This window comes from Denticeps clupeoides, chromosome 17 (assembly GCF_900700375.1).
Source record: "Denticeps clupeoides chromosome 17, fDenClu1.1, whole genome shotgun sequence".
Lineage (NCBI taxonomy): Eukaryota > Metazoa > Chordata > Actinopteri > Clupeiformes > Denticipitidae > Denticeps > Denticeps clupeoides.
Genome location: NC_041723.1, coordinates 18,000,506 through 18,013,893, shown reverse-complemented (window position 1 = coordinate 18,013,893; position 13,388 = coordinate 18,000,506). Strand labels below are relative to the sequence as shown.

General features: G+C 40.7%; 1 protein-coding gene across 1 annotated transcript; it reads left to right on the top strand.

Moving 5' to 3' along the window:
* The first annotated feature begins 174 nt into the window (after positions 1-174).
* hbp1 (HMG-box transcription factor 1) lies at positions 175-8,292 on the top strand. Its single transcript, XM_028958345.1, has 11 exons — positions 175-213; positions 1,764-1,947; positions 2,040-2,256; positions 2,366-2,489; positions 2,592-2,703; positions 3,008-3,123; positions 3,266-3,422; positions 3,730-3,874; positions 4,666-4,965; positions 6,054-6,195; positions 7,210-8,292. The coding sequence occupies exons 1-11, from the start codon at positions 199-201 to the stop codon at positions 7,225-7,227; spliced, it is 1,530 nt and encodes a 509-aa protein (XP_028814178.1). The 5' UTR covers positions 175-198; the 3' UTR covers positions 7,228-8,292.
* Positions 8,293-13,388: the final 5,096 nt, after the last annotated feature.

Here is a 13,388-nt window from a genome sequence, read left to right as displayed (position 1 = left end):
TACAATGAACATAACGGGCGTGCAGGCTCAACCAATGGCTACATCAATAACAAACCCCAGCATGTCTTCTTCTATGCCCCAGCCATCGACCAATGGAGAGCACGGCTGCGTATGACTGACGTTATTCTCGTCCAATGGGAGCGAGTTTCTAAATGTAATCAGACCACCCTCTACTGTGAATGCCAGAGATACTCGGTAATGGCGACTGGTTTGGTAAGTAAGAAAGTTAGCGACAGAGCTCTTTCAAACAAAGAATTGACAAACGTCTAGGAAAAAAACAAATGACAAATCGCCCTTTCGCTGGTGACAACTGCGTCAGACGTAACGGCTGCCATTTTCTCAACAGTCGACGGTTGTCAACTTGTTTTAGCTCGAGCTTTTCTCTCTTTTTCATTGTGACGTTTGTTGTTTTGGTTGTAGTTGGTCGCTAGCTGGGGCTGCAGCCGGACAGTTGACGCGCAAGACAGCTAGCCAGCCTCACCGCGCAAACTGCCGTCGACTAAAGTCCCCGCAAAACGTTGCGTTTCATTCATTTCGCGTTTGGTCGGTGTTCTGCGAGGGTCGCGCCGCTCTCCTGCCCCAACTTGTTGACATTCTTTTGTTTACAAGTTCGCAGCGCTTGTACCCGAGATCCGGGGTTCTTCATGTCAGCCTGCCAGGGAACAATAGATCCCGAGTTACTGTCGCGCGGCAGGGTTTTGTCAACTAAAGCCTGCTTAAGGGCAGCGATTGTCAATTATTTTTTTCGGATCAATGTGGTTAATTTAATATTTCCCAGAATCGACCAGCTTGCATCAAGGTTCAATGAAATATAACCATTTTGAATGGGTGTTTTTACTGGAACATCTTGTACATGTTGTTGGACCGAATGAAACGCCATTTTATTGGTTCTTATACGTTTTTCCCTTCTATCGGTTGACAGATGGGAATATTTTCTTTGGGCATGATACGACCTGACCATGATACATTTCTTCGTATGCTGCTAGAAATTCTAGAAAGCTCTGTCGCTGTGAAAATTTGAAATGGTTGCGACATATTTGCGCAAATTCGAAGTTTTATCCGACCGTTTTACTGATCTCGTCCTGTTACGCAGTTGTGAATGAATGAGCCCTGGAGCGCATGCGCGAAGTTCTTAAAGTTTATAAACAAGCCTTGCATGCAAGTGGTCACATGACCGCTTCTTTCGAAACAGATACAGAAGTCCTTAAACAAAGAATTTTATTCACGGATATTTAGCCCTTACCCCAGGAAATAATCTCGAGCACTCTTTAATTCATTCTTTTAAAACTACGTTTATTATGACACGTTCAAAGCAACCCTGCTATCTTATACTTAACAGCACATATATGCATAGTAGAACATGTGCAGTAGTTTCTGCTGCTCTACTTTCATATCAATTCAGAATTCAATATTTATATTTATACACACATTGCATATGCACAATTACACACATATTAATTTTAATATATATGTATTACATTTGTATATATGTAAAAAATATATGTTTTGAATTCTGAATTATTATGAATGTAAATATGAATTGAATAAAAAAATTCACACAAAACTGAATCCCAATGAATTATTTTTAAAATTATGTTTTATAAAATTTACTTTGTTATTTTTACTTACAGATTGTTTAATAATATGTTATATAGTGTTATTAAATAACATTTAATAGTGATTTCAGTATCATTATATGTCCAAAATGTAATTATTCTAATCTTAAATGATGGAAAGGAAAATATTGTTGTCTGTGTCCTTAGCCAGGAAAACTGATATGGCGTAATATGGTGTGGAAAGTAAAAACTCAACTTGCTCCTGAAAGAGTTGAGATGGAAACCCAGGTGGAAACAGTAGGTGTGGATGAGGCCTTTGACATACTCAAGTGCAACGAGAACCTGCCTTCTTTTCCAAGATGCCCTTCCAGTGATGGTCACATGGAGTATGGTAATCAAACATTATTTTATGTTTACAAAATCTGCAGTAATCAGTCAATGATTGTTTAATGAATATAATTAAATATTTTATTTTCTGTGAAGATGACCTTCCAGAGTTGCAGGAGGTGCAGGAGGACCAGTCGTCCACTGCAGTTTTCCAGGTGGGGTCAGACGTGTCGCACCAGCAGAATCCTGAGGTGACCTGGAGACCTGGAGCTGAGAGCAGTTCTCAAAATACTGAAACAAACTGGCTGACAGAGCTGGCCAATATTGCCACAAGTCCACAGAGTCCACTGCTACAGAACGCTCCCCACAACAGGTACCAGTATCCATTTATCATAGGTTTTGTACATCTTACTTGCACATTACATACAATGCAGTTTTTATTTGTTGCTATTTGTTATTAATTTTCTGATTGTTTCTATCAGGTCTTCTCCTGTGCACATCTTTGCCACCAGTAACAGTTTACATTCCTATGCTCGCCCTCCCCTTGCCTCCAGCAGCGCCCCCACCCCCGCCCGAAGCCACATGAGGGAGCGCCGTCGTGTCAGGGTACAGCCATTCATACACTCATGGTCATCATGGCCTACCTTCCATATGCTACTCTGTGGATCTTCATGTTTAGCTCAACACTGATTTGATTTGTTCTCCCAGGCGAGCAGTGAGTCTGAGTCTGGTATATTTTGCATGTCTTCACTTTCGGATGATGATGACATGGGATGGTCTCACTCTTGGCCCTCTACAGCCTGGCATTGTTTTCTGAAAGGTATTACAGACATCTACATGCACATTTTCAACATTTTCACCTAAATCAGTTGATGGTTTTAAAGTCAATTTGATTCTTCTTGAGATTGGATAAGGGCGTCTGATAAATGCTATAAATGTAAATGTAAAATAGACTAGATCTTTGTGAGACTTCCAGACCAGACCACCATTTTATGAAATGCAAACATTTGAAAGGAAACAGCACCCTCTGTTGTCGATATTTTTTTATGCCAATGTCATAGTCTGCTGATGTGTAAAATACTGAAATGACCATACTAAATACTTTAGTAAATTATTCTTCCCAGGTACTCGACTGCGCTTCCATAAGGGCTGCAATGTGGAGTGGCAGGATGTAGAGGACCTTGGAGATTCAGAGGACGAATCTGATGATGAAGGGGGCATGTCATCCAACTCCCATAAGGTAATTTGAGATACTTATTGAGACATTGTGCAGTGGTGCGCATTGAAATATGATTCACATTTTCATTATTTGAGTAAAAAAGCTTAAGTTTAAACAAGTTTAAACATTTTAAGGGGAAAGAAATCTGTTTTTCAAATGTCAGGGCTATGGCTGTGAAGGTCTGAAACTGGTGGCCCATGGAGAGACTGTGTCTTTTGGCCAGTCTGTGCTCAACCTGACCTTTGATCCTGGTTCACCTGAATATGGCCTACTAACAGCTGAATGCAGACTGGACCATCCATTTTTTGTGAAAAACAAAGGTGAAAAACAGACTTCCACAACTATGTGAAGAAATATTTACTAATTTATCCTAGATATATTGGGCTATGTGGGCTTTGTTTAATACAAAATAATTGTAAAGAGTATAAACAAATGTTAAAATATCAACACATGAATGGATTTATGTGCATACTTATCCACCCACAATTGATTATTACTTGTTACCAGGACACAAGGTTTAGATTTTTTGCTGCAATTGAATTCTATTTTCTTCTCATTGCCATAGTAGGATTGGCTTATGCATGATTTTAATTCTGCATGTTGTTCATGTCTGATTGTTTATCGCAGGGTGGTCTTCCTTCTATCCAAGCCTCACTGTGGTGCAGCATGGCATCCCCTGCTATGAGATGGAGGTGGGCGACATGTGTCTACCTCCTGGTCACAGGGATGCTATCAATTGTGATGATTCAGTAGTTTTTGACACTTTCAGAAGGTATGCAATTTTGTATAATGGGGTAGCAAGGGATGTGTTAACATTTGTTGCATTTCCTGCAATAGTTTTGATTTTGATTAGATAATTTGTCGTACTTATGTGGAGTATGTAGAAGGGTAATGACAGTCACTGCAAGTCATAATGGGCTATGTTGCATCCTCTAGAAAGCAGTTACCTTTTTCAGTAGGGGTGTGATACACGGGTCACCATACGATTATATCACAATATATTGTGATATTCTATAGTTCACAGAAAAAAAGATCTGAAATATAAGATCCTGTGATCGATCTGTCATTTTTTGCAATTTCACTATGCCTGAAATGCCAAGCAGTAATTCAAAGTACAGCGCCAGCTGTACAGCGCCATCTACAGGACTGGAGGTTGTAGTCACATGCTGATTCTCATCTCTGCTGACAGCACCACCCGGTGGACTAAATACAATATCAATATTTGATATTCCCTGTATCGATAGAATATCACCACATAAACTTTCGCAATTTACTGCTGTAGCAATATTTTCTAACACCCCTATTATCCAGACTTCATTGACTAACTGATTGGATTAGTAGTTATATTTCACTAATTAAATAGTCTTAAACCTAGGGTGGTAGTAGCCTAGTGGGTAACACACTCGCCTATGAACCAGAAGACCTAGGTTCAAATCCAACTTACTACCATTGTGCAAGTTGCTCCAGGGGGACTGTCCCTGTAACTACTGATTGTCACTCTGGATCAGGGCGTCTGATAAATGCTGTAAATGTAAACTGTGTGTGTGTGTTTGTTCCCTGCAGTTATGACTTCACCCCTCTGGACTCATCAGCTGTATACGTCCTGAGTAGCATGGCTCGCCAGCGCAGGGCTTCCCAGTCCAGTGGTGGCACTGTCAGTCCAGATTGTGAGAAACTAGGGCGGGACCAGGAGAGTACTGGCTCCTCCCACTCTCCCAATAGCAAATCCAGTCGCGGCCATAACTCAGGGACAGGTGGTGGTGCAACACCCACAAAATGCAAGCGGCCAATGAATGCCTTCATGCTCTTCGCCAAGAAGTACCGGGTGGAGTACACCCAGATGTACCCTGGCAAGGACAACCGGTGTGTTTTTATATTGAAATGTATGTTTATCATTGTTCTGATCGCATCTATAATATCAGTTACCGATATTATGGATCTAAAATGTTCTCATCACAAAACTTCCTCGTGTGCAATTTGGAAAACCTGAGGTTTGAGAGCTGAGCCAATAAAAAGTGCTTTCATGTACTGTTACATTATTTAAAACAGTAATGCATAAAGCGAAGCTACTACAGGAGAACCTCCTATCATAATGTATTGCAGGATAAATACAGTAGAAAGATCCATATTGACTTCCATTCACCATATTTTTGTAGGAACCTTTCTGCAGACATCTATATATGCAGTTCAGAGGTGCGATTAATGAAAATGTAGTCTGTGGAGTGCTTGCAAACACACACAAACTCATAAAGAAAGTGGGCAGGGGTATGTATGTATATGAGGCAATGCTCAGTTTCACCCTGACTCCAGTTGCAGTTTTAGCCATGAACAGGAATGTGTTTAGCTGCTGAAAGGTGTTCCTGCTATGGCAACAGGTGCTGTGTTGGTTTTCCTTGCTTCGTCTCACCCTGGCCCCAACAGAGACTCGATTTCTAGAGGAAAGAGGACCCCAAAAGTGCAAAATTCCTAAAATGCCGCCTTGGGGGGGGAAAAAAAAATCCCCCGATCCACCATAACAATTCCTTCTGTATGTGTGTTTGTGTGTTCTGCTATGTGTTTACCCAAATTCACATCAGTACATGGTGAACATGGTACTATCTATATCTGTGAAGAATTACCCAACCCTGGCAGCCAATTTGAAGTCATAACAATCAGGATAATAAAAGTATATTTTGTCATTTGCAGATAAATGCTTAGGGTCTAACCTGGGAGATCGAAGTTCTTATTGTCTTGTAGTAAATGGTATTTGAAAAATATATATGCTATCCGTCCATGAGTTGCTGTTCTGGCAGACATTGACCAGCTATTGACCAGCCATGGACTATGATTGACTAAAAAATGCTAAAGGATGCATAATTGATTGATGGAAATGAAAGGCATATGTACAAAACTTGTTTAAATTGGCAGGACCTCATTTATGTGACCTCCAACCTTTCACCTCTGTCCTTCAGAGCTATCAGTGTGATCCTTGGGGACAAGTGGAAGAAGATGAAAAATGAGGAGAGGAGAATGTACACGATGGAGGCCAAAGCTTTGGCTGAGGAGCAGAAGCGTTTGAATCCAGACTGCTGGAAACGCAAGAGAACCAATTCAGTGAGTTTTCACTTTTTATTGTACCTCCATGTCAAAACCAGCGTTTATTAGACCATGCTTGATGGAATGCTTGTAGTAAAGCAAGTGAAAAATTTACTATAAAATAAAATGTAGTCTGTTTCAATATTTAAAATATAAAATAATATTCCACATTATACAAATGAACTGGGTTACAGTTTGGCCATGATTGGACAATTCTGTGAATGTCCTTGAGTGTCCCAGCCAGACTCCAGACTTTAATCCAATTTAACATCTCTGGAGAGATCTGCAGGGGCAGTGGTGGCCTAGCGGTTAAGGAAACGGACCTGTAATCGGTTGCTGGTTTGAATCCTGAACCGCAAAGGTGTCACCGAGCAAAGGCCCATTCTGACACACTGCTGCCCGGGTGCCTTTCATGGCTGCCCACTGCTCACCAAGGTTAATGGGTTAAAATCAGAGGACACATTTCATTGTGTGCACCGTGTTCTATGCTGTGCTTCACAATGACAGTCACTTCACTTCCAGTTTCAATTACTGAAACGTGAGTAAATGTAATTTGTTACTTTCACCCTCTGGTGGTTACTGACACACAAAGAATATGACCTGTGCTAAACCCGTCTGCATGTCAGCGAACCACTGCAACAAAAATGTTATGCATTGAACATTTAGGACACACATTTCTTTAAATGCATAAATTGATATGTTTTAACCTTTAATCAGGTAAATGTTTTTATTAGAGGGTGTGTAACTTGAATGGACTGAACAGCATTTGGATTAATTCTGGAAAAAAAAAAATCTTGCTAAATAATCATAGGTCTGCTTTACTAAAGTATGTATAAAATATGCAAAATAGTAGCTCTGTCAAGCTACAGAAATAGTCTATATAGGTTTATATGTCTTTAAATTGATGTCTTAGTTTGTTAAGGGTGTTGATTAGCCGAAGGATTTTCCTACAAGGGATTTAAATGCCTTAGTACCTTGCCTGAAACTGTATTCAAGTTTTCACCCCTGACCTTTTTTGTCTCTCTTTCTTAGGGTTCCCAACAGAATTAGACAGACTCCAAAAGAGCAGGAGATGACTGTGGAAATACAAACTGGACGTGATGACCCTTCCTCCTCCTCCCTTTCCCTCCCACCCTGTACGATCGACAAGACTCAACTGTGATGCTGAATACTTGCTTTTATATCTTTTAAATGTAACTTAATCGTGACGTAACACAGATAAGCAAAGTAAAAAGAGAAATATCTAATTAAAACTTTAGAAATTGGTATATTAGTAACTAACAATTATTACACATTTTATATCTTACAACAGAAATGCCTTACTCTTGCAAAGTAAGTAATTGCTCATTACATCTTTTCAGGTAATTTCTATTCCTAGGCTTGAACGTGAGATCCTGTGGTGCTATTGGTAGGGGCTGAAGGAGCAGAATTTAAAGAAACATCTATTTTTAAATGTAAAAAGGGGAAGTTTTAGATAGCTTTTTGTTGCAGCTGTTCATAAATAATTATATTTGTATAACTCAGCCTATTGCACATTGACTTGATAACCCGTTCAACTTTACATTCGCTGACAGGCAGACGGGTCCTGTATTGTAGAGTGACCTGTTCAGCATAGGCCATATTCTTTGTGTGTCAGTAACCACCTTGCCATATGACTGTGTATTATTGAGTACATAGGGTGGATATGCACACATGCACACCGACATGCATACACACAAACACACACCAACACACACACACACACACACACACACACACACACACACACACACACACACACATACACACACACACACACACACAGCACTTCAGGGCCATGCCTTCACTGTAAGTGTTTTTGTTTTTTGCACTTTATATACATATATTATAACCTTATAAAAACAATACATGTAAGCCCAAATTTTTTTTGTGCATACAAATGATATATCTTGCTAGTAAATATAACCTTTTTTGACACAATCTTGGCCAAACTGTATAGTTCATTGTTATGCATTACAGGTTTGCCATTACATTGAATTTCTATACATTTGTTGATAATGTACAGGTCCACGGTCCCATCAACCTCTTGCACAAACTATTCTTGTATAATATTATAAATAAAATGATAAAAGTTGATATTCATTTCATCTGTCTTATTACAATAAATACTTGTGAAAAAGTGCATTTTCTGTTGTTTTGACAAAATCTGAAATATGTAGCACAGACCTCAGCTGAAGATGATTTTCACAGGTGGCTAAGCTTTCATGTGCAGAAATGATCTTTTTGTCTTTTGTTGGATGTGGTCTTGTTCCTGGGAAAGGCCAGGCTCTTCAGGTGGTCAGGACTCGTTTAATCTCTTGTGGGTTTTCTGCCCGAATTCTGCACATCAAAAACAATCAAGGCCACAAAGGATCCATAATGAAGTGTTAGCAGTGGTGTTCTGCACATCAGCAGATCTTCTGCTGAGTTCTGATCTCTTTGATGCTTTCAATTTATGGGGGGTTAAAGATTTGCCTTACAGATGTGCCTTACAGGGTTTCAATGAAATGATGTGGAGGACCAGGGACAATATGGACACTGGACTAAAGAAATTGCATATTTAATCCAACACTGCATAATTAAAAGTAGAAAAATGATAATACATTTGTATCAAATATCTCAAACTGACTGAAATATAAATGTTTGATTAATGCTCAAGTTTGGTGTGAAAAAGCTGTATTTGCATTACTGTAATAAAAAAATTCACCATGACCAGCAGGGGGTGCTGACATAAAAGATTTACATTTAAAACATTTATCAGACGCACTTATCCAGAGCGACTTACAATCAGTAGTTACACGGACAGTCACCCCCTGGAGCAACTTAGTGTCTTGTTCAGGGACACAATGGTAATAAGTGGGATTTGATCCCTGGTTCATAGACGAGTGTGTTACTCACTAGGCTACTACCACCTACCAAAAAGATAAAGTAGGACCTCCAGTATCAGTAGATTCATTTACATTACATTTACATTTGAGGCAATTGGCAGATGCCCTGGCTCGTGGTGGACTCAGAGGAAGAGGTAGAGGTACGGGCCCAAGGGGCCGTGGAGACTTTGCCAGAGGGGATTGTGGCAGGGGTGGATGGTTTGGTCGCCCTAAAATCACCCGAGAGGAGCTTGACTACCAGCTGGATGCCTATATGTCCAAATCCAAAGCATACTTAGATGCAGAGTTGGATGCTTATATGGCCCAGTCTGACACTGAGCCAATGGAGTGACTTCTACACACTTCTTCCACCTCAGTTATGCTAAACTTTGTTGCATTTGTTTAGTTTGACTTACAATGAGCTTTCATGTTAACATCTATGAAGTAAGCAGTTCTGGTTCACTAGAACCTCAACTATGAATACAATCATTTTATTTACTTAGTTGTAGTTTTTCTTTCATAAGTAGGATATATAAGAAAGTTACAAGTTAGTCTGAGGATTCTGTGTGCCATTTTGAAAAATCCAATGCAAGAAAAATATTTACATTTACGGCATTTGGCAGACGCCCTTATCCAGAGCGACTTACAACGTACTTAAGTTACCATCGATGAAGAGATCAATTCCGGTTCACTAGGACCCCAACTATGAATACATCTATTTTATTCACTCTGTTGTAGATTCTGTACACAAAGTTCAACAACAAGAAAATTACAATTTAATCTAAATATTCTTTAAAGAGGAAGGTCTTGAGCTGTCGTTTGAAGGTGCTCAGTGAATGAGCTGTTCTGACCTCGAGGGGAATTTCATTCCACCACCGAGGGGGCCAAGACAGAGAAGAGTCTAGATGAATGTTTTCCTTTTACCTTCAGAGATGGAGGGACCAGGCGAGCAGAACTGGAGGCTCAGAGTATACGAGGTGCAGTGCGAGGTGTAATAAGGGCTGTGAGGTAGGATGGTGCTACTCTATGTTTGGCTTTGTAGGCCAGCATCAGTATTTTGAACCTGATGCGTGCAGCTACTGGGAGCCAGTGGAGGGAACGTAGCAGAGGGGTGGTGTGGGACAATTTGGGAAGGTTGAAGATCAGTCGTGCTGCTGCATTTTGTATGAGTTGTAGAGGTCGGATGGTACATAATGGTAGACCAGCTAGAAGGGAGTTACAGTAGTCCACTCGTGAGATTACTAAGGACTGAACCAGTAGTTGGGTGGCCTGGGTTGACAGATAAGGGCGGATTCGTCTGATATTGTAGAGAAGGAATCTACATGAGCGGGAAAGGTTGCTGATGTGATTTGAGAAGGAGAGTTGGTTGTCTATTGTTACGCCAAGGTTGCGGGCTGATGCAGAAGGAGAGAGCTGCGAGTTGTCTAGGTAAATAGCAAGATCCTGATGTGGTTAAAAATCTGCTGGAATGAACATTAGTTCAGTTTTGGTGGGATTGAGTTGGAGGTGATGGGCTGCCATCCAAGACGAGATGTCGGTTAGACATGCAGAGATTTTGGAAGCAGCAGAAGAGGAGTTGTGTGTCGTCAGCATAGCAGTGGTAGGATAATCATAAAGTTACACATAAAGTTATTTAGTATTTATTATATCAGGAGAAAGTGAAGTATATTCTTTGAATCTGTTTTTTCAGAGTAGCCAATTTTTGCTATTTTTGTTTATTAAATAACCCTATGTGTAACCATATGTATGTCTTGTTGTTCTATAATGTAAAAAAATGCAAGACCCTTAAATAAATAGCTGCTGACAAAAGGTTTTCCCTTCCCTTCAATTAAATTCACCTGCTATTATGTCCAAATAATCTTTACGGTTTTAAAGATTATTTACTATTCACCAGCAGTGACCTATTTCCATTTTACATTTAAGGCATTTGACGCCCTTATCCAGAGCGACTTACAACGTGCTTCCATGTTACCATCAATGAAGTGATCGATTCTGGTTCACTAGGACCCCCAACTATGAATACAATCTTTTATTCACTCTGTTGTAGTTTCTATACATAAATTAGACAATAAGGTGTGAGGTGTAATAAGGGCTGTGAGGTAGGATGGTGCTACTCCATGTTTGGCTTTGTAGGCCAGCATCAGTATTGTGAATCTGATGCGTGCAGCTACTGGGAGCCAGTAGAGGGAACGCAGCAGAGGGGTGGTGTGGGAGAATTTGGGAAGGTTGAAGATCAGTCGTGCTGCTGCAATTTGAATGAGTTATAGAGGTCGAATGGTAATTAGAGGTAGACCAGCTAGAAGGGAGTTACAGTAGTCCAGTTGTGAGATTACTGAACCAGTATCTGGGTGGCCTGTTTTGATAGATTTTGACAGATTTGTCTGATGTTGTAGAGAAGGAATCTACATGAGCAGGAAAGATTGCTGATGTGAGAAGGAGAGTTGGTTGTCTATTATTACTCCAAGGATGTGGGCTGTTGTAGAAGGAGAGAGCTCTGAGTATTCCAGGTAAATAGCAAGATCCTAATGTGGTGAAGAATCTGCTGGATTGATCATTAGTTCAGTTTTGGTGGGATTGAGTTTGAGGTGATGGGCTGCCATCCAAGATGAGATGTCAGTTACACATTCAGAGATTTTGGAAGCAGCAGTATCAGTAGAATAAGCTGTTCTGAATCCAGACTGGTTAGGATCCTGGAGGTTGTTCTGTGACAGATGAAGGTATAGTAAGGTAATGATAGTAAGTGGTTAAGGAAATGACCTGACCTTTAATCAGAACCACCAAGGTGCCCCTGAGCAAAGCACCTTCCCCACTGACTGCTTCCCATGGCTGCCCACTGCTTACTAAGGGTGATGGATTAAATGCAGAGGACACATTTCATTGTGTGTCACCGTGTGCTGTGTTTCACAGTGGCAATCACTTCACTTTCATTCTGTATCAGTGTATATTTCCATAATGCAGGAAATATACCTGTGCAAAAAAATATCTCTCTTACCCACTATCCTAAACCTCTCAGTCATGTTACTCATTTACATTTACATTTACAGCATTTATCAGACGCTCTTATCCAGAGCGATTTACAATCAGTAGTTACAGGGACAGTCCCCCTGGAGCAACTTAGGGTGTCTTGCTCAGGGACACAATGGTAGTAAGTGGGGTTTGAACCTGGGCCTTCTGGTTCATAGGCGAGTGTGTTACCCACTAGTCTACTACCACCCGGCTCAGGGTTGGTGCTCATCCCCAGGACACTGGGCGCAGGGAGGGGACTCACCCTTGACAGGGCGCAAATCCACCACTGGGCACACTACTCAGTCACACACTCACACCTACAGTCAATTTAGAGTCACCATTCCACCTATTATACATGTCTTTGGACGGCGGGAGGAAACTGGAGAACCTGGAGGTAACTCATGGGGAGAGTATTTACCACCATTTCAGCATGAAGCCCTGCAGGTAAATTAAGTTCCGATTAAGTCCCCATTATTACGCAAATTGGTAATATATTGTTAGATCGTTGTTTTCAGACGCATGTGGGGATACCATACGAGTGTAAGATGGGACATTCTGCAGGGCCACAATGTTTCTGCAGTTTTGTTTTGCGTTGGGGCTCATCACCTCTTTGTTCTCCATATCTTTATCAAATCTCATATCTTTGCCTTCCCCCGAGCAAGAGATGTGTTTTTGTTGCACTGCAGCGACACCCCCAAGCAGGAGGCAACAAGGGCCAAATGACAGGATGGAAACAACAAATTCTGATTGGTCTGTGGCAACTTCAAATGTACAAATGGAGTCAAATGTATAAAATAATTTTCTTACTGGGATCTTTACCCTTTTCAATTTCCTTTCCATCAGGAATTGAGGGGAATCTTCCCATCAGTTTCTGAGTCTTTTCTGTTTACCGATTTTTCTCCTGGATCAGTTGATCTCTCTGAAGCTTGGTTCTGGCATTTTCTCTCTTTTCTCTATCCTTTTCTCCTGTCTTTCAGTTTGGGTTTTCTGCAACATTGGAACATTACAATAATAATTTACTGGTGTTACTAAATTAGAAACTGTTCATTTTTTTAACCTCTATTGTGCCATGCCTCTTTCTGACAGGTAACATCAGATTGGACTGGTTTTAATACAATGCTTCGGTGTAGAGAGAGTTTTTATAATATTCTCCACTTTTTACACCAGAACGCACACACACACACATGCACGCACGCACACATGCATGCCCACATGCACACACACAAACACACTCTCTCACACACACACACACACACACACACTCACACACACTCTATAGTCCTGGGGTTACCATTTATCTGCATATCAGTCCCTATAGCC

Bases quoted from the DNA above. Each gene is read 5' to 3' on its own strand.
- hbp1 (XM_028958345.1), top strand. The intron at 2,257-2,365 runs GTACCAGTATCC...TGTTTCTATCAG, and splicing joins CAGAACGCTCCCCACAACAG to GTCTTCTCCTGTGCACATCT. The intron at 2,704-3,007 runs GTATTACAGACA...TATTCTTCCCAG, and splicing joins CTGGCATTGTTTTCTGAAAG to GTACTCGACTGCGCTTCCAT.